Raw genomic sequence first — 20682 nt, forward strand, 5'->3', positions numbered from 1 at the left:
CAGATCGGGTAGTCCCTGATCATGGCTCTGACCTCCTCAGTGGAGTAGGGCAGGTTGCGGGTCTTGATCTAGTGGAGAAGCCGGGTGACCCCTGGGTGGCAGAGGTCAGCGTGGATAGCCCGGAGTCGGTCCTCTTGCGCGCTGGCGCATGTGCCTCGGGACAGGGCAGCTGGGGGCTCGTTGAGCTTCCCAGGGCGATATACTATATCGTTATTATAGGCAGAGAGTTCGATCCTCCACCTCAAGATCTTGTCGCACTGGATTTTGCCCGCTGCGTATTATCGAACATGAAGGCTACCGATCGTTGGTCGGTGACGAGGGTAAACCTCCTACCAGCGAGGTAGTACCTCCAGTGCCGCACGGCTTCCACGATGGGTTGGGCTTCTTTTTCGACCAAGGCGTGTCGAATTTCAGAGGCGGTGAGGGTGCGTGAAAACAATGCTACTGGCCTGCCTGTTTGAGGGAACGGCGAGGGTGACCTCTGATGCGTCGCTCTCCACCTGGAAGGGGACGGACTCGTCCACCACGCGCATTGTAGCTTTCGTGATGTCCGCCTTGATGCAGGAGGGTGCGCATACGGTCAGGGTCGGGTCCGAGAACTTGGTTTTCCACGACGTAGCCAAGGATGGTTAGCCTGGTTGTGCGGAAAATGCATTTCTCCTTGTTGTAAGTGAGGTTAAGGGTTTGGGTGGTCTGGAGAAATCTCTGGAGGTTGGCATCGTGGTCCTGCTAATCATGGCCGCAGATGGTGACGTTGTCAGTACAGAAATGTGGCCGCAGCCCGTACTGGTTCACCATTCGGTCCATGGTTCTTTGAAAGACCAAGACCCCGTTTGTGATGCCGAAGGGGACCCGGAGGAAGTGGAAGAGGCAGTCGGCTGTCTGCCTCAAAGGCCGTGTAGTGGCAGTCCCGGGAGCTGGTGGTACGCAGGCTTCAGATCCACCGTGGAAAACACCTGGTAGTGGGCTATCTGGTTAACCATGTCTGCGATCCAGGGAAGGGGGTTCGCATCAAGCTGCGTGTACCGGTTTATGGTTTGGCTGTAATCTACAGCCATCCGGTTCTTTTCCCCAGTCCTGACGACCACCACCTGAGCTTTCCAGGGGCTACTGCTGGCCTCAATGATCCCCATCCGCGAGAGTCGTTGGACCTCGGCCTGATAAAATCCTGTCCTGAATGCTATACCGCCTGTTTCTGGTGGCGACTGGCTTACAGTCGGCGGTGAGGTCAGCGAAGAGCGGGGGAGGGTCGACCTTTAGTATCACAAGTGAACATACGGTGAGTGGGGGTAGGGGCCCGCCAAATTTCAGAGTTAGGCTCTTGAGGTTACACTGGAAATCCAGTCCCAACAGGAGAGGAGCGCAGAGGTCAGGGAGTACATATAGCTTAAAATCGGCGTATTCGGCGCCCTGTATTACTAGGGTTGCAGTAGTGCACCCCCGGATCTGCACCACGTGCGATCCAGAAGCGAGGGAGATGGTTTGGTGTGCCGGGAAGATTGGGAGCGAGCAGCGTCTTACCATGTCTGGGTGAATAAAGCTCTCCGTGCTCCCGGAGTCGAACAGGCAAAGGGTTTTGTGTCCATTTACCCAGGGAGGCGGTCATCATGGAGGCCCGGAGGTGTTTAGGTCGCGACTGGTCCAGGGTGACCGCGCTGAGTTGTGGGTAGCTGGCGTGGTTGGAGGTGCTGGGGTGGTCCCAAGGTGGCGGCCCCAGTCGGTCGCACGTGTCGGGCGGCGTTGCAGATGGCGGCCAAGATGGTGGCCCGTCGGTCGCACGTTTCGGGCAGCGAGGAGGATGGCGTCCATGATGGCGGCCCCCATGAGTGGCCACATAGGCGAGGATGGCCAAGATGGCGGCCCCCGTGAGTCGCACACGTTGTGTGGGCTTGAAGATGACTGCCCCCACGGACAGCACAAGGTTGATGACGTATCCGGGGGCGGAGCCGGCAGGCAAGCTCTACACTGCGGGATCTGCGGGCCTGTGAGTCTGAGGGTCGGGCCTGCGATTTTGAGGGTCTGGACCTGGCCAGGCAAACCTTACCAAAATGTCCTTTTTTCCGCAGTCGCTGCAGTTCGCGTTCCGGGCCGGGCAGCGCTGCCTGGGTTGCTGATGCTGGCCGCAGAAATAGCAGGGTAGCCCCCCCCGTTTTGGGGGGTCAGCCGTGCGGCACAGGCCTGGGTACTCTTTCGTCGGGGGTTCACGAGGGGGTCGTATGATCATACGGGAACGCGTTGAGGCTTTGGAACACTACTTCTAGGGAGTAGGCTAGCTTTACCGTCTCTTCCAGGTCTAGGGCACCCTTCTCGAGTAGGCTCTATCTCATGTAGTTGGATCTGACTCCAGCCACGTAGGCGTCCCGGACTGTGAGGTCCAAATGTTGAGTGGCCGTAACGGCCTGGTAGTTGCAACTTCACACAAGGATTTTGAGGTTGCATAGGTACTCCTCCAGCGATTCCCCGGGGCGTTGGCGACGCGTAGTGAGGAGATGCCGCACGTGCACCTCGTTCACTGGCCTTACTTATCGGCGCTTCAACATCGCGAGCGCGTCTGCATAGGTGGAAGCTTCCTCGAGTTGAACAGAGATTCGATGGCTCACCCGGGCGTGGAGGAGGCTCAGCTTCTGATCGTTGGAGACGGAAGGCGAGGAGGAGGCTGCGAGGTAGGCCTCAAAACAGCGGAGCCAGTGCGGAAAAATCTCTTTTACCTCCGCGGCTTGCGGGTCGAATTCCAGTCGGTCAGGTTTGAGGGCCGATTCCATTGTGGTGTTGTCGTCGATTAAATTGATGTGACCATCAATTCACACAAAACAAGGAATAGAAGTAAACTGTGGCTTTAATCGACTAGAACAGTGCCTGCCTGCGACTGCTCTGCTACTGAGAGCCGCCTACAGGGCTACTGCTCTTTATACCTCCCCACAAGGGGAGAAGCCAGGGGCAGTGCCCACAAAGGCACCAACATGATACATCACAGGTAATACTTTACAATGGTCCATAGGTGGAGTCCTCATGGGCAACAGCGTGATACAGTTAAATACATGGTGAATGATTAATGCAATACATTCACCACAGGGGTTCAGGGATTTGCATTCTCACATCTAAGGCAGAGCTTGTGGGTTCATGTCTCCCTCAAGAGACATTTGTGTGTAATCCAGAAGGACAATGCAATGCTCCAGTGAAGGAGTACAGCACTGTCAGAGGTCCAGTCTCGCAAAGCGTGCTAAACTGCACATTGCGTGTGCATTAAGGTGGACAACATCAATCCCATGGCTCAATATAAAGAAGTGCAGGATGTTTTCCTCGTGTCAAATCAATTATCTTATCGCTGTTGTTGGGATCTTGCTGTGTATCAGCTGAGCTGTTCTAACCACTTAAATAACAACAATGATTGCACTCCTAAAGGCAACAGATTGGATCTAATGAAAATTGGGACATCCCATGTGATTCTAACAGGATAATTCTTTCTAAACCTGAAAACCTCCTGCCCCAGGACAGGAAATTCCCACTTGGGCGGAGCGATGGCAGATGGAGTTTAACCTGGACAAATGTGAGGTAATGCATTTTGGAAGGGCTAATGCAGGTAGGGAATATACAGTGAATGGTAGAACCCTCAAGAGTATTGAAAGTCAAAGAGATCTAGGAGTACAGGTCCACAGATCACTGAAAGGGGCTACACAGGTGGAGAAGGTAGTCAAGAAGGCATACGGCATGCTTGCCTTCATTGGCCGGGGCATTGAGTATAAGAATTGGCAAGTCATGTTGCAGCTGTATAGAACCTTAGTTAGGCCACACTTGGAGTATAGTGTTCAATTCTGGTCGCCACACTACCAGAAGGATGTGGAGGCTTTAGAGAGGGTGCAGAAGAGATTTACCAGAATGTTGCCTGGTATGGAGGGCATAAGCTATGAGGAGCGATTGAATAAACTCGGTTTGTTCTCACTGGAACGAAGGAGGTTGAGGGGCGACCTGATAGAGGTATACAAAATTATGAGGGGCATAGACAGAGTGGATAGTCAGAGGCTTTTCCCCAGGGTAGAGGGGTCAATTACTAGGGGGCATAGGTTTAAGGTGAGAGGGGCAAGGTTTAGAGTAGATGTACGAGGCAAGTTTTTTACGCAGAGGGTAGTGGGTGCCTGGAGCTCACTACCGGAGGAGGTAGTGGAGGCAGGGACAATAGGGACATTTAAGGGGCATCTTGACAAATATATGAATAGGATGGGAATAGAAGGATACGGACCCAGGAAGTGTAGAAGATTGTAGTTTAGTCGGGCAGTATGGTCGGCACGGGCTTGGAGGGCCGAAGGGCCTGTTCCTGTGCTGTACATTTCTTTGTTCTTTGTTTGTTCTTTGTTAGCGGACTTTTCCCTGGTCCCTCAAATTATCCATCCATCCTGCAACAATTCCTGTGGTGAACGGGACCAGACGATTTACGCCACTGTGGATACAAACTCTTTCAGACTGACTTCTGCTTCCAACTGAGAATTGACATAGCAACAACTCACTGTTTTGGGATCAGGAAAGGAACTCTTGCTAAAATGCTCTTTTCCCAATCCAGGAGTACAACGGGTAACTACACTGCCTCACCTAACATCCAGATAGAGATGCAGAAACCCAATGAACCAAACATAAAATTACGGTGAATCTTAAGATTTCAACTACTTTCTTAACCCTATCATAACACAAAAGTCACATTCAGTTCATTATCTTAACCTCTGGTTAACAAACAGCTGATCTGTAGATATAGTTTCTCCTGAATTACTCGATCACAACCTCAAATAACTTTGAATATCACAATTAAATCTCTTCTTGACCTTCAGACACTAAGGAGAAAGGTTTTAGCCTCTTTACACACAAGTGAAGTCTCCCATTTCTAATTCCATTCTGGATCCTCCGTTTCACCGGCAGCGCACTCACGCCTGCAGATTTCCCGTCGGCATGGGGGTGCCCACAATGGGAAACCCCATTGGCCAGCTGCGGGAAGCAGGAGCCCGCTGTGGCGGGGGCATGCGGCACCAGACAACGGATGCAGTGGACCGGAGAATTCCATCCCAGGTCTCTGTTCCTCCATCCCCTTGCACATTGTACCATTTCATTTCTATTGCGCCTCCTCACAGTTCTTTGCCTGAAATTTAATCTACTCTGTGTCTTTCCATCGCACCACTCTAGCTCCATCTTCCTGAGAACTTTTTTCCTCCTCTTCACTATTTACTTTATTTTCAAGCTTTGTGCCAGCTGTAAACATTGATATGATGCTCCCTTTACCCACGTCCTGGTCATTGATTTGTATCAAAACGGTCAGGAGTCTAAACACTGTCCACTGGGTGAAACACGTGTAATTGGCTCAAGCTTGGTGAACAGCCATTCCATTCAGCATTACTGTCTGCTTCCTGTCCTCCAATCTATTTTGTATCTACTGTACGGCTGCAACATTAATCCAACAGACTTCAATTTATCAACACGTCAAGAAGAGACATTTTATCACATTGATATTCTTACAGGACACAAAAAAACTTTCACTAAAGTTCCCAGTCCTGGTCAGGGGCGAAATTCTCCCGAAACGGCGCGATGTCCGCCGACTGGCGCCCAAAACGGCGCCAATCAGACGGGCATCGTGCCACCCCAAAGGTGCGGAATGCTCCGCATCTTTGGGGGCCGAGCCCCAACATTGAGAGGCTAGGCCGGCGCCGGAGGAATTTCCGCCCCGCCAGCTGGCGGAAACGGCCTTTGTTGCCCCGCCAGCTGGCGCGGAAATTACATCCCCGGGCGGCACATGCGCGGGAGCATCAGCGGCCGCTGACAGTTTCCCAGGCATGCACAGTGGAGGGAGTCTCTTCCGCCTCCGCCATGGTGGAGACCGTGGCGGAGGCGGAAGGGAAAGAGTGCCCCCACAGGACAGGCCCGCCCGCGGATCGGTGGGCCCCAATCGCGGGCCAGGCCACCGTGGGGGCACCCCCCGGGGCCAGATCGCCCCCCCCCCCCCCCCAGGACCCCGGAGCCCGCCCACACCGCCTTGTCCCGCCGTTCAAAAGGTGGTTTAATCCACGCCGGCGGGACAGGCAATTTATCAACGGGACTTCGGCCCATCCGGGCCGGAGAATCGAGCGGGGGGGCCCGCCAATCGGCGCGGCCCGATTCCTGCCCCCGCCGAATATCCAGTGCCGGAGACTTCGGCAACCAGCGGGGGCGGGATTCACGGCAGCCCCCGGCGATTCTCCGACCCGGCGGGGGGTCGGAGAATGACGCCCCAGTAACCTTACATTTTGATTCTTGTTTTGCCGTCCACATTGTCGTCCATTTGATGCCGAGTTCCTTTGCATATTCATCACCGTACCAGACCAGCAGCTCACACCGAGGAGGAATAGGCTTGCAGCTCCTGTAATAAATTTTTCCTTGCTGCTGGAAGGCTACAAGGTTCTGCTCCTCTTCCTTTCTGGCACAGTTAACAAATCTGGGACAAGAGAAGTGAATACAGAACTGGTGAAAGCTCAGTTCAAAATGTGGCATGAATACAGAATGAGAGACATGTTAGTATAGTGTGTTCGGCTGACGGGGCATGCCTCCAGCTATTGCCAAATTTCAACTTTAAACACGCTGTCAGGAGACATCATTCACAGAAGACCAATGAACTGAGTGTAGATATTAAAATAATCACCTGAACGTTTCTGGGCAGATGGAGGAGTTTAGAGGAGGGGGTCGATGTGCCCTGCAATATGTTCATGGTTTCCCAGTCCTCCTGCTGCGCTCTTCGAGAATAAGCCCAGTATTTTGCAGCAACCATTTGTCAGGCACCATGTCAAACACATATTAAAGGACAAGGATACCTTGGTGGGTTGTTTCCTTGGAAACCATTACACTGCCCAACTCACTTCATTTTCCCAAAACTCACTCTGATCGATGCGCTTGTTTAAATTCAAAGGCCCCTGTGCCCCGGATGTGTAAAATAAGTTATTAGGAAATCTGCCCAAAGGTAGATCCATGCTGTTTCTTGGTAATGTTTGATTGGATGTGATCTACCGGCTGCGCAACATAGCCGGTAGATCCCGGGAGAGACTCCCTCAGACTTCCCGGCAGCCTTTGCACCTCACGGGATATACTCAAGTCCCGCAAGGCATCAAATTTAGAATCCTGCCCAAAGGGGACGTGCCCGAACAGCGCAAGTGTAAGTAGGCTTTACGCCCACGTACCTGGTATCCACCGGCCTCTAGGGATTTACCGGCCTCCCCAGGGAGGCTGCAGCCAGGCGCCATTCAGTACTGGTCCACACAAACGTGCACCAGATGAAACAACACCTGAGAGGTCTCACGGGCCCTAGGAGGCCCCTGTGTGGTCAGGGATAGTGCAGGTGGCTCCCTGGCCCTTCCCCTGGAATGCGAGCACCTTGGCACTGCCCAGCTGTCATTTGGCACTGCTATCCTGGCACTACCAAGCCAGCAGGAGCACCTCCTGGGTGCCAGTGCAAGGGTGCCCAGGAGGCACTGCCAAAGGTCAGGGTCTAAGGCAGGGCCATGCCCATGTGGAGGGGAGTATAAAGGCTGAGAGGGGTGCAGAGCAGGTAAGGAGGGGCCTCTGGGAGGTTGGGGGTGTGGCGGTTGGGGTCCTGGAAAGGAGAGCCTGTACTGGGACATGGGGGTGTCTGAAGAGGGGGGCCCCCGAGGTCCCCATAGCGGGGTGTCCTCATTTGGGGGAGTATGGGGTAATGCCCATGTGTGTGGGGGTTGACATTTCCCATGGGTGGAGTGTGTGGGGGACCCACACACTCACTGAGAGATCAGGGCACCCTTTCACAATGGCGACCTGATCTCTGAGATCAGCTCCTCAGTGCCAAAAGAAATTCTCAGGGCACGATCTTCCGGCATCGTTACGCTCTCGCTCAAGCGAAACGAGGCCAGTGAATAGCGGGAGACGCCAAAAATGGGAACCGCACCGAGCGCCAAACAGCTTGAGATGCAACCGGCCCGTTCCCGTAGGCGAAATCAGGATCTCACCGTAGCGAGGCAAAAAAACAATTTGCACCACTTAAGCCCAATTTCCATGCAATTAACGAGAGCCACTCCTTATCCAACAGCATCCTATCATTCAGCGGCCTCCCCAGCAAGTGCTCACGCTGGTGTCGTGATGCATGATCAATAACTCTTGAAGTGAGATTGTAGGACAATTGAAGGCTTTATTGGACTAGATGTTTCCCCCAGCAGCGCAGGTACAGAATGCAGCAGCTAAGGAGACACAGACTGTTATACTCCGCCTTACTGGGCGGAACCAGCAGGCAGGCTTCATCAGTGGTCTTACAGTATCAGGTACCTCGAACACCAATGATCTTACAGTATCGGGTACGTCCAACCTAGGTCCGTAATACTCCTAATTCCGACTACCAAATTCACCCCGTTAAAAAAGAGTCCAGCGGGGGTGGTGGTCTCGCGTTATACAGTGGTGGAGGTTATGGTGGTACCCGTCGATGGTACAGTGTTTTGCCTTATTACATGTCACGCAACTATTTACAGGTATTCATTTACAAGTATATTTCATAATGAAGCAATTAGTCGATCGGGGGTACTGGTCGTCCTCTGTGATCGTCGCAGTTTCGGCGGTGATGCAGGCGCCGGCTCAGGCATCCATGACTCTGGGAGTGTGACTCCGGCTTCTTCAGTACCTTCATCAACCCTGGGTGGGACCAGTGGAAGGACCGATCCACCTGGGAAGGGGGCAGCCGTGGGGTGCGCCGGTGGGAGGGAGGGTGGGGTTGGTGAGGGGGGTGTGGGTGGGGATCCAGCAGACGGCAGGTCCCACAGGGAGACCGTATCCTGTCGGCCATCGGGGTATGCCACATAGGCGTACTGAGGGGTAGCGTGAAGGAAGTGGACCTTCCCGACCAACGGATCCGACTTGTGCGCCCGCACATGTTTGCGGAGCAGACTGGGTCCAGGAGCTGCCAGCCAGGTTGGGAGCGAGGTCCTGGAGGAGGATTTCCTAGGGAAGACAAGGAGACATTCATGAGGTGTTTCGTTGGTCGTGGTACACAGCAGTGATCGAATGGAATGGAGTGCATCGGGCACGACCTCTTGCCAGCGGAAGACTGGGAGATTCCTGGACCGTAGGGCCAGTAGGACGGTCTTCCAGACCATTCCGTTCCCCCTCTCCACCTGCCCGTTTCCCCAGGGGTTATAACTGATCATCCTGCTTGAGAAAATGGCCTTGCTGAGCAGGAATTGACGCAGTTTGTCATGAAGGAGGACCCCCTATCGCTGTGTATGTAGGCAGGGAAACCGAACAGGGTAAAGATATTGTGGAGGGCTTTTATGACTGTGGCCGCGGTCATGTCGGGACAGGGGATGGCGAACGGGAACCGGGAGTACTCGTCAATCACGTTCAGGAAGAACGGTCGGTGGAGGGGAGGGGCCCTTTGAAGTCCATACTGAGGCATTCAAAGGGGCGGGAAGCCTTCACAAGGTGTGCTTTCTCTGGCCTGTAGAAGTGCGGCTTGCACTCCGCGCAGATTTGGCAGTTCCTGGTGATGGTCCTGACCTCCTCGATGGAGGAGGGCAGGTTGCGGGTCTTAACGAAATGAAAGAAACAAGTGACCCCCGGGTGGCAGAGGTCCTCGTGGAGGGTCTGGAGTCGGTCCACTTGTGCGTTGGCACATGTGCCGTGGGGTAGAGCATCAGGAGGCTTGTTTAGCTTCCCGGGACGATATAAGATCTCGTAGTTGTAGGTGGAGAGCTTGATCCTCCACCGTAAGATCTTATCGTTCTTTATCTTGCTCCGCTATGTATTATCGAACATGAAAGCTACCGAACGTTGGTCAGTGAAGACCGTGAATCTCCTGCCGGCCAGGTAATGCCTATAATGCCACACAGCTTCTACTATGGCCTGGGCCTCCTTTTCAACAGAGGCATGACGGATTTCTGAGGCATGGAGTGTGCATGAGAAGAAGGCCATGGGCCTGTCGGCTTGGTTGAGGGTGGCCACCCGAGCTACGTCGGCCGCGTCGCTCTCGACTTGGAAGGGAAGGGATTAATCGATTGCGTGCATCGTGGCATTTGCGATGTCCGCCTTTATGCGACTGAAGGCCTGGCGGGCCTCTGCCGACAGGGGGAAAACCATGGATTGGATTAGTGGGCGGGCCTTGTCTGCATAATTGGGGACCCACTGGGCGTAATATGCAAAAAACCCCAGACAACATTTCAAGGACTTGGAGCAGTGTGGGAGGAGAAACTCCCTGAGTGGGCGCATGCGTTCGGGATCGGGGTCTCTGACTCCATCGTGTACTACGTAGCCGAGGGTGGCTAGACGATCGGTGCTGAATGCACATTTCTACTTATTATAGGTCAGGTTAAGGAGATTGGCGGTATGGAGAAATTTGCAGAGGTTGGCATCGTGGTCCTGCTGGTCGTGGCCGCAGATGGTGACGTTGTCGAGGTATGGAAACGTGGCCCGCAAACCATACCGGTCACCATGCCAAACTCCTGGATTGTTTACCATTCCGGGGACATCCCTTGTCCCTGCCTGTCTGCCCCAACGACTGCCCATAACCCCCCTGACTGCCTAGGCCTCTGGACATGTGTTGAAGGCTATTGCTAATAGGGAATTGGCAATTGTGGTTAAGTGAGCACTTCACATATCCCAAATGGATTCTCGTGGGTGGTTGGCAGGCGATGTAGCATGTGGGCGTCATTGCCAAGCACCCCAATCACACCTTGATGCATGGACACTATGCTTGAACACTGCGGGAGGCAATACCACACACACAGTTGCCAACATCAGAACACTCAGGGGATGAGACACATCTCATAGATTATCATAGATTATCATAGAATTTGCAGTGCAGAAGGAGGCCATTCGGCCCATTGAGTCTGCACCGGCTCTTGGAAAGAGCACCCCACCCAAGGTCAACACCTCCACCCTATCCCCATAATCCAGTAACTCCACCCAACACTAAGGGCAATTTTGGACACTAAGGGCAATTTATCATGGCCAATCCACCTAACCTGCACATCTTTGGACTGTGGGAGGAAACCGGAGCACCCGGAGGAAACCCACGCACACACGGGGAGAATGTGCAGACTCCACACAGACAGTGACCCACGTCCCGTGGTCTTCAATGCCCCTGGCAGGCGTCCTCTGGGGTTCTGAGGCTGGAGTGCCTCGGTGCACTTGTCGATGGCACAAGTACAGCCGTGCTGTCCTGTTAAATGTGCTGACTGTGAGACGCAGCCTCATTGGAGGGGTGGAACACGGCAGAGCTGGTGGGCACCGCCGCCACTCCATAGGATGGTCAGCACCCTCTCCTCCCGCTCAGTGCGCATCGGGCCCTGGGGCTTCACCTTGGGACGGAGGGCAGCTGGTTCGAACCCCGGTTGTCCCTGTACAATATGGCTCTGCCAGCCCTGGTGGTTCCCCATGGTCTGCACCATCGTGTCGCCGCCCTCAGCGATGCTCCTCAGTGACTGGGACGTGCTCTGCAGTGCCTCGGCAATGTCTACCTGCAACTGGGACAACCTCCGCAGCACCTCGGCCATGCCCATCCGAGAGCAGGACATGTCCTGTAGAACCTCATCAACCGGGGTTCCTTCCTCCACCTGATGTGTATCATCAGCAGTATGGTGCTCACCAGATTGTGCCCCAGAAGCCTAACCGCTAACATATCCCACCGAGGTGTGTGTATCAGCGCTGATGGATGGTGGGGATGACAGCTGTGCCGCGACTATAATGTTGCATTCTCGGAGCTGTCCTCCGAGGTGGTCTCTTGGGAGGAAGGAAAGGGTGTCCGCCCGGGATGGGCCGGCGCCGTCAGCTGTGGGACCGGCGGGAGAATGGACATGTGGTCAGTGGGAGGGGTTGTAGTCATGGGTGACTTTAACTTCCCAAATATTGAGTTGAAACTCTTTAGATCAAATAGCTTGGATGGGGTGATGTTTGTGCAGTGTGTCCAGGAAGCTTTTCTAACACAGTATGTAGATTGTCCGACCAGAGGAGGGGCAATATTGGATTTAGTACTTGGTAATGAACCAGGGCAATTGATAGATTTGTTAGTGAACAAAGAACAAAGAAACAAAGAAATGTACAGCACAGGAACAGGCCCTTCGGCCCTCCAAGCCCGTGCCGACCATACTGCCCGACTAAACTACAATCTTCTACACTTCCTGGGTCCGTATCCCTCTATTCCCATCCTATTCATATATTTGTCAAGATGCCCCTTAAATGTCCCTATCGTCCCTGCTTCCACCACCTCCTCCGGTAGCGAGTTCCAGGCACCCACTACCCTCTGCGTAAAAAACTTGCCTCGTACATCTACTCTAAACTTTGCCCCTCTCACCTTAAACCTATGCCCCCTAGTAATTGACCCCTCTACCCTGGGGAAAAGCCTCTGACTATCCACTCTGTCTATGCCCCTCATAATTTTGTATACCTCTATCAGGTCGCCCCTCAACCTCCTTCGTTCCAGTGAGAACAAACCGAGTTTATTCAATCGCTCCTCATAGCTTATGCCCTCCATACCAGGCAACATTCTGGTAAATCTCTTCTGCACCCTCTTTAAAGCCTCCACATCCTTCTGGTAGTGTGGCGACCAGAATTGAACACTATACTCCAAGTGTGGCCTAACTAAGGTTCTATACAGCTGCAACATGACTTGCCAATTCTTATACTCAATGCCCCGGCCAATGAAGGCAAGCATGCCGTATGCCTTCTTGACTACCTTCTCCACCTGTGTAGCCCCTTTCAGTGATCTGTGGACCTGTACTCCTAGATCTCTTTGACTTTCAATACTCTTGAGGGTTCTACCATTCACCGTATATTCCCTACCTGCATTAGCCCTTCCAAAATGTATTACCTCACATTTGTCCAGGTTAAACTCCATCTGCCATCTCTCCGCCCAAGTCTCCAGACAATCTAAATCCTGCTGTATCCTCAGACAGTCCTCATCGCTATCCGCAATTCCACCAACCTTTGTGTCGTCTGCAAACTTACTAATCAGACCAGTTACATTTTCCTCCAAATCATTTATATATACTACAAAGAGCAAAGGTCCCAGCACTGATCCCTGTGGAACACCACTGGTCACAGCCCTCCAATTAGAAAAGCATCCCTCCATTGCTACCCTCTGCCTTCTATGGCCTAGCCAGTTCTGTATCCACCTTGCCAGTTCACCCCTGATCCCGTGTGACTTCACCTTTTGTACTAGTCTACCATGAGGGACCTTGTCAAAGGCCTTACTGAAGTCCATATAGACAACATCTACTGCCCTACCTGCATCAATCATCTTAGTGACCTCCTCGAAAAACTCTATCAAGTTAGTGAGACACGACCTCCCCTTCACAAAACCGTGCTGCCTCTCACTAATACGTCCATTTGCTTCCAAATGGGAGTAGATCCTGTCTCGAAGAATTCTCTCCAGTAATTTCCCTACCACTGAAGTAAGGCTCACCGGCCTGTAGTTCCCGGGATTATCCCTGCCACCCTTCTTAAACAGAGGAACAACATTGGCTATTCTCCAGTCCTCCGGGACATCCCCTGAAGACAGCGAGGATCCAAAGATTTCTGTCAAGGCCTCAGCAATTTCCTCTCCAGCCTCCTTCAGTATTCTGGGGTAGATCCCATCCGGCCCTGGGGACTTATCTACCTTAATATTTTTTAAGACACCCAACACCTCGTCTTTTTGGATCACAATGTGACCCAGGCTATCTACACCCCCTTCTCCAGACTCAACATCTACCAATTCCTTCTCTTTGGTGAATACTGATGCAAAGTATTCATTTAGTACCTCGCCCATTTCCTCTGGCTCCACACATAGATTCCCTTGCCTATCCTTCAGTGGGCCAACCCTTTCCCTGGCTACCCTCTTGCTTTTTATGTAAGTGTAAAAAGCCTTGGGATTTTCCTTAACCCTATATGCCAATGACTTTTCATGGCCCCTTCTAGCCCTCCTGACTCCTTGCTTAAGTTCCTTCCTACTTTCCTTATATGCCACACAGGCTTCGTCTGTTCCCAGCCTTTTAGCCCTGACAAATGCCTCCTTTTTCTTTTTGACGAGGCCTACAATATCATTCGTCATCCAAGGTTCCCGAAAATTGCCGTATTTATCTTTCTTCCTCACAGGAACATGCCTGTCCTGTATTCCTTTCAACTGACACTTGAAAGCCTCCCACATGTCAGATGTTGATTTGCCCTCAAACATCCGCCCCCAATCTATGTTCTTCAGGTCCCGCCTAATATTGTTATAATTAGCCTTCCCCCAATTTAGCACATTCATCCTCGGACCACTCTTATCCTTGTCCACCAGTACTTTAAAACTTACTGAATTGTGGTCAGTTACCGAAATGCTCCCCTACTGAAACATCTACCACCTGGCCGGGCTCATTCCCCAATACCAGGTCCAGTACCTCCCCTTCCCTAGTTGGACTGTTTACATATTGTTTTAAGAAGCCCTCCTGGATGCTCCTTACAAACTCTGCCCCGTCTAAGCCCCTGGCACTAAGTGAGTCCCAGTCAATATTGGGGAAGTTGAAGTCTCCCATCACCACAACCCTGTTGTTTTTACTCTTGGGAGAGTGGGGGAGCATTTTGGAGATAGTGACCATAATTCTGTGACTTTCACTTTAGTAATGGAGAGGGATAGGTGCGTGCAACAGGGCAAGGTTTACAATTGGGGGAAGGGTAAATACGATGTTGTCAGACAAGAATTGAAGTGCATAAGTTGGGAACATAGGCTGGCAGGGAAGGACACAAGTGAAATGTGGAACTTGTTCAAGGAACAGGTACTACGTGTCCTTGATATGTATGTCCCTGTCAGGCAGGGAAGAGATGGTCGAGTGAGGGAACCATGGTTGACAAGAGAGGTTGAATGTCTTGTTAAGAGGAAAAAGGAGACTTATGTAAGGCTGAGGAAACAAGGTTCAGACAGGGCATTGGAGGGATACAAGATAGCCAGGAGGGAACTGAAGAAAGGGATTAGGAGAGCTAAGAGAGGGCATGAACAATCTTTGGTGGGTAGGATCAAGGAAAACCTCAAGGCCTTTTACACATATGTGAGAAATATGAGAATGACTAGAGCGAGGGTAGGTCCGATCAAGGACAGTAGCGGGAGATTGTGTATTGAGTCTGAAGAGATAAGAGAGGTCTTGAACGAGTACTTTTCTTCTGTATTTACAAATGAGAGGGGCGATATTGTTGGAGAGGACAGTGTGAAACAGATTGGTAAGCTCGAGGAAATACTTGTTAGGAAGGAAGATGTGTTGGGCATTTTGAAAAACTTGAGGATAGACAAGTCCCCCAGGCCTGACTGGATATATCCAAGGATTCTATGGGAAGCAAGAGATGAAATTGCAGAGCCGTTGGCAATAATCTTTTCGTCCTCACTGTCAACCAGGGGATTGGAGAGTGGCGAATGTCATGCCCCTGTTCAAAAAAGGGACTAGGGATAACCCTGGGAATTACAGGCCAGTTAGTCTTACTTCGGTGGTAGGCAAAGTAATGGAAAGAGTACTGAAGGATAGGATTTCTGAGCATCTGGAAAGACACTGCTTGATTAGGGATAGTCAACACGGATTTGTGAGGGGTAGGTCTTGCCTTGTTGAATTCTTTGAGGAGGTGACCAAGCATGTGGATGAAGGTAAAGCAGTGGATGTAGTGTACATGGATTTTAGTAAGGCATTTGATAAGGTTCCCCATGGTAGGCTTCTGCAGAAAGTAAGGAGGCATGGGATAGTGGGAAATTTGGCCAGTTGGATAACGAACTGGCTAACCGATAGAAGTCAGAGAGTGGTGGTGGATGGCAAATATTCAGCCTGGATCCCAGTTACCAGTGGCGTACCGCAGGGATCAGTTCTGGGTCCTCTGCTGTTTGTGATTTTAATTAATGACTTGGATGAGGGAGTTGAAGGGTGGGTCAGTAAATTTGCAGACGATACGAAGATTGGTGGAGTTGTGGATAGTAAGGAGGGTTGTTGTCGGCTGCAAAGAGACATAGATAGGATGCAGAGCTGGGCTGAGAAGTGGCAGATGGAGTTTAACCCTGAAAAGTGTGAGGTTGTCCATTTTGGAAGGACAAATATGAATGCGGAATACAGGGTTAACGGTAGAGTTCTTGGCAAGGTGGAGGAGCAGAGAGATCTTGGGGTCTATGTTCATACATCTTTGAAAGTTGCCACTCAAGTGGATAAAGCTGTGAAGAAGGCCTATGGTGTGCTAGCGTTCATTAACAGAGGGATTGAATTTAAGAGCTGTGAGGTGATGATGCAGCTGTACAAAACTTTGGTAAGGCCACATTTGGAGTACTGTGTACAGTTCTGGTCGCCTCATTTTAGGAAGGATGTGGAAGCTTTGGAAAAGGTACAAAGGAGATTTACCAGGATGTTGCCTGGAATGGAGAGTAGGTCTTACGAGGAAAGGTTGAGGGTGCTAGGCCTTTTCTCATTTGAGCGGAGAAGGATGAGGGGCGACTTGATAGAGGTTTATAAGATGATCAGGGGAATAGATAGAGTCGACAGTCAGAGACTTTTTCCCCGGGTGGAACAAACCATTACAAGGGGACATAAATTTAAGGTGAAAGGTGGAAGATATAGGAGGGATATCAGAGGTAGGTTCTTTACCCAGAGAGTAGTGGGGGCATGGAATGCACTGCCTGTGGAAGTAGTTGAGTCGGAAACATTAGGGACCTTCAAGCAGCTATTGGATAGGTACATGGATTACGGAAAAATGATATAATGTAGATTTATTTGTTCTTAAGGGCACACGGTAGCATTGTGGATAGCACAATTGCTTCGATTCCGGCTTGGGTCACTGTCTGTGCGGAGTCTGCACATCCTCCCCGTGTCTGCGTGGGTTTCCTCCGGGTGCTCCGGTTTCCTCCCACAGTCCAAAGATGTGCAGGTTAGGTGGATTGGCCATGACAAATTGCCCTTAGTGTCCAAAATTGCCCTTGGTGTTGGGTGGAGGTGTTGAGTTTGGGTATGGTGCTCTTCCCAAGAGCCATTGCAGACTCAAAGGGCCGAATGGCCTCCTTCTGCACTGTAAATTCAATGATAATCTATGATTAATCTAGGACAAAGGTTCGGCACAACATCATGGGCCGAAGGGCCTGTTCTGTGCTGTATTCTCTCTGTTCTATGTTCTTTAGCTCAGTCAGGAACGCTTTGCCAGGTCCTACAGGTGGAGCCTGGAGGTTCCTCACCTCTGCGGCGTCTGCCAGCCTCCGCAAGGGTGACCGCCTTGTCCTCGACCACCCTGGTCGCCTCCAAGGCCCGCTCCCCCAAGGAAGTGAGGATTGTGAAATCTGACACACCTCCGCCAGTCTGGGCCCTCTCCTGACGATTATGGGAGAGCTTTCCTGAGGAGACGCAGAGGGGGTATCATTAGTAACATGCGTGGTTCACAGTGGTGGGAAGGGGGTGTGAAGGGAGTGTTGGGATGGGGTTGAAGGGAGAGGGGATGGAGGGAGGTTTGGGGTTCACATGGTTTATGCTCCCTTGGGGTGTTGGGGGGGGGGGGGGAGGAGACACTGGCATTACTCGTGCTGCCCGGTGTAGGTCATTGACCTTTTTCTGCACTGAAGGCCAATCCGCCTAGTCACACTCCCCAAACTCACAACTGCTGCCACCTCATCCCAGGCAGCACTGGCTGCCCTGTGGCTGACTCTCCTGGACCCTGGGGGGAACAGGACATTCATCCTGGCCTCCACAGCGTCTAGGAGCCTTACCAGATCTGCATCCTCGAATCTTGGGGCTGGTCTCCTCGGTGCCATTGTTGCAGAGCCGGATGAAGCAGGGGTACTCGTGGCTCAAGCCAGTTTCCCTCCCCCATTCCGATGTGAATCTCAGGGTGCTCTGAGCACCGACCAGGAGGAGGGGGTGCTGAGTGTCAATCCGGTGCCATCCTACGTAGTGCCGATGGCAGCCACCTGCACCCACAAATTCCACTCCCCTGACTACGGCGCGTCTCGCAGGCAGCAACTGGTACAGTGCGGCAAGGCGAGGCATGTGCCACGGGCAAATGCGCCAGTGCCCTCCTCTCCCAGAGGACACACGTCGGGCATCGAGGGCTAAGGGACGTGGTAAGCAGCTGGCTGCCTCCACCTCTGACGTGCATCCTGGGGTCACACCTAGACGCAGCAGTAGAGCACGGGAGGCTAATCAGATCGAGATCACCAATGGGGCACTGGTGGTTGGGCGTAAGGGATGGAATAGGGGGTATGTGGGGGTAGTGGGAAAGGGTCATTGCGGGGGAAGGGTGTGGAGGTCTGGGAGGGTTGGGGTGAGTGAGGCATTATCGGGAGATCAGGGCAGTTGGGGACACTTCTGTACAGCATTGACGTCTGTTGGCCTCGATCAGGATGGCACCTCTGGCACTTTCTTTTGCAATTGCGACCGAGTACCAATCCAATTCCCCATACCCCCAGTCATGGGGTCCTCAGCTCCTCCCCTACCCTCCAGGCACACCATGAATAGGTGATGAATGTGAGCGAGATCTCAGCAGACAGGCAGGGGTCAGGCTATGGCATAGATTGAGGAGCATCAGCGCTCAGCACTCTGCGGGCCTTTATCACCCCCCTTCCGTCCACCGTGACCCGGTGAGACAATCCCATCGCCCTGGAATATTGTTACACCAACGCTGGGAAGGTGGGAAGTGGGGATGGGTGCGGGGAGAGTATGGAAAAGGGGGAGAGGGGGATGGCAGAGGGATGGCGGGCGGTAATGGGTGGTGAGAGGGGGAATGACTACCGGGGCCACATCCTATGTGAGGTGTGCGAGGATGAAGGCATCTCTGGTCCTCCGATCTTTCTGGACCCTAGCCGCTCATTGGGTGGTCCCGCAGGTCCTCCCCGGGCTCATCATCCAGCCCACCCTTGTCCGCTGCCTCCTCATCTTCCGCCTCGGAGATGGCCACATATTCCTCCCCCTCCACCTCCAGCACGTGGCCCAGCAGCTGAGTCAGGTTGTGGAGGACACAGCAGACCACCACAAAGTTGTAACGCTCCGGGGGTGTACTGCAGTGCACCACCAGAGGGAAAGGCATTGGAACCGCATTTTGAGGAGTCCGATGCACCGCTCAATGACAGTCCAAGTGGCTGCATAGGCATCGTTGTGCCAAGTCTCCACATCGGTCATCACCCTCCATACTGTCGTCACAGCCAGGTCCTCAGCGGATACCCCTTAACTCCTAAGAGCAAACCCGCCATTCTGCGGTGGTCCTCCAAGAGACCGGGGACGTCCGACTGCCTCAGGATGTAGCTGACATGCACACTTCCTGGGAAGAGTGCACACACGTGTTTGATCTTCATGGTGGTTGCACACAAGCTGGATGTTCACAGGGAGTGGAACCACTTCCTGTTGATGTCGGGCACTCCCAGACTATCAGGTTCATGCAAGGCGACATGCGTATTATCTATTAGCCCCTTAAATCCGGCGATGGAGCAGAATCCTGCTGCCCGGTCATCCAGTTGCGCCTGGTCCATGTCAAAGTTGAAATGGTTTTCTGCCTGGGCAAGCAGGGCACCTGTGACCTCATGGATGCACTTGTGGGCTGTAGCTTGTGAAATGCCACACATGTCCTCGCTTGAGCCCTGGAATGATTCTGAGGTGGAAATGTTCAGGGCTGTGGTAACCTTGACGGCCACTGGGGTGGGTATCCTCCTCCTCCACGGGGTGCCAAGTCTGCAAGGACATGGCACAGGTGCTACACCACCCTCTTGTTGAGGTGGAGCCTTCTGCTGCACATGCTGTCCGTCATCTGTTTGAAAGGCCAGTGACGCCTGTACACCTTCTGCTGTTTCGGGCCTCCCCCTCTGGTTATTTCCCTTACCTGCTGGATGGCCGGGACCTCAGGGTATGGGGCAGTGCCCTGCATTTGTGCCGCCACCTCGAGTCTCTGTCGACTCTGCCGCGGCTGTCTCCTCCGGCCTGCCAGCAGCACCACTAGGGCATGTTCCGCGGGGTCCAAGATATCGTCCATCATGTGTAAAACCTGTAAGGGGTTTGAGAGGGTGCGAGAACAGCAACCAGCGATGTTTTCCATCCCGGACCCGCCATTCCTCCATTGCACCTCCTCCCCAGCCCTCCCTGCATCGATACGTGCGGCTCACACACATCCGGTCGCAGTGGGGGGCCCTGCTCACCGGATCACAGACCTTGTGCCCCAGACAACGTGACCTAGACCGGGTGCTGGTCCCCTCTCCGGTGCAGGCCGGAATATACTCGGTGGTGTTCGGATGCTGGCCGCTGCATTCTAGGTGTTGCGTCCCACAGTGTTCGGGCACACTGTCCATGCATCAAGGTCCCATTGGGATGCTGGGCAATCACTCCCACATACTACATAGCAGGCCTACCCACTGGAATCCGTTTGGGATGTGTGAAGGAATAATAATAATCTTTATTGTCACAAGTAGGCTTACATTAACACTGCAATGAAATTACTGTTAAAAGCCCCTAGTCGCCACATTCGGTCGCCTGTTCGGGTACACAGAGGGAAACTTCAGAATGTCCAAATTAACTAACAGCGCAACTTTCGGGACTAGTGGGAGGTGTCACTAGGGGCTGGTTTAGCACACTGGGCTAAATAGCTGGCTTTTAATGCAGACCAAGGCAGGCCATCAGCACGGTTCAATTCCCGTACCAGCCTCCTCGAACAGGCGCCGGAATGTGGCGACTAGGGGCTTTTCACAGTAACTTCATTGGAAGCCTACTTGTGACAATA

At 52.8% G+C, this 20682-nt stretch overlaps 1 protein-coding gene across 1 annotated transcript in view; it reads right to left on the reverse strand.

Annotated features, from left to right (window-relative positions):
* Window positions 1–20682, reverse strand: part of LOC140387078 (histone-lysine N-methyltransferase PRDM9-like) — a 200959-nt gene that overhangs the window by 142445 nt on the left and 37832 nt on the right. The window contains exon 11 of the mRNA XM_072470088.1: window positions 6258–6448. Within this exon, the coding sequence (XP_072326189.1) occupies window positions 6258–6448 (191 nt within the window). The remainder of the gene's footprint in view (window positions 1–6257; window positions 6449–20682) is intronic.

This window comes from Scyliorhinus torazame, chromosome 12, assembly GCF_047496885.1.
Source record: "Scyliorhinus torazame isolate Kashiwa2021f chromosome 12, sScyTor2.1, whole genome shotgun sequence".
Taxonomy (NCBI): Eukaryota; Metazoa; Chordata; class Chondrichthyes; order Carcharhiniformes; family Scyliorhinidae; genus Scyliorhinus; species Scyliorhinus torazame.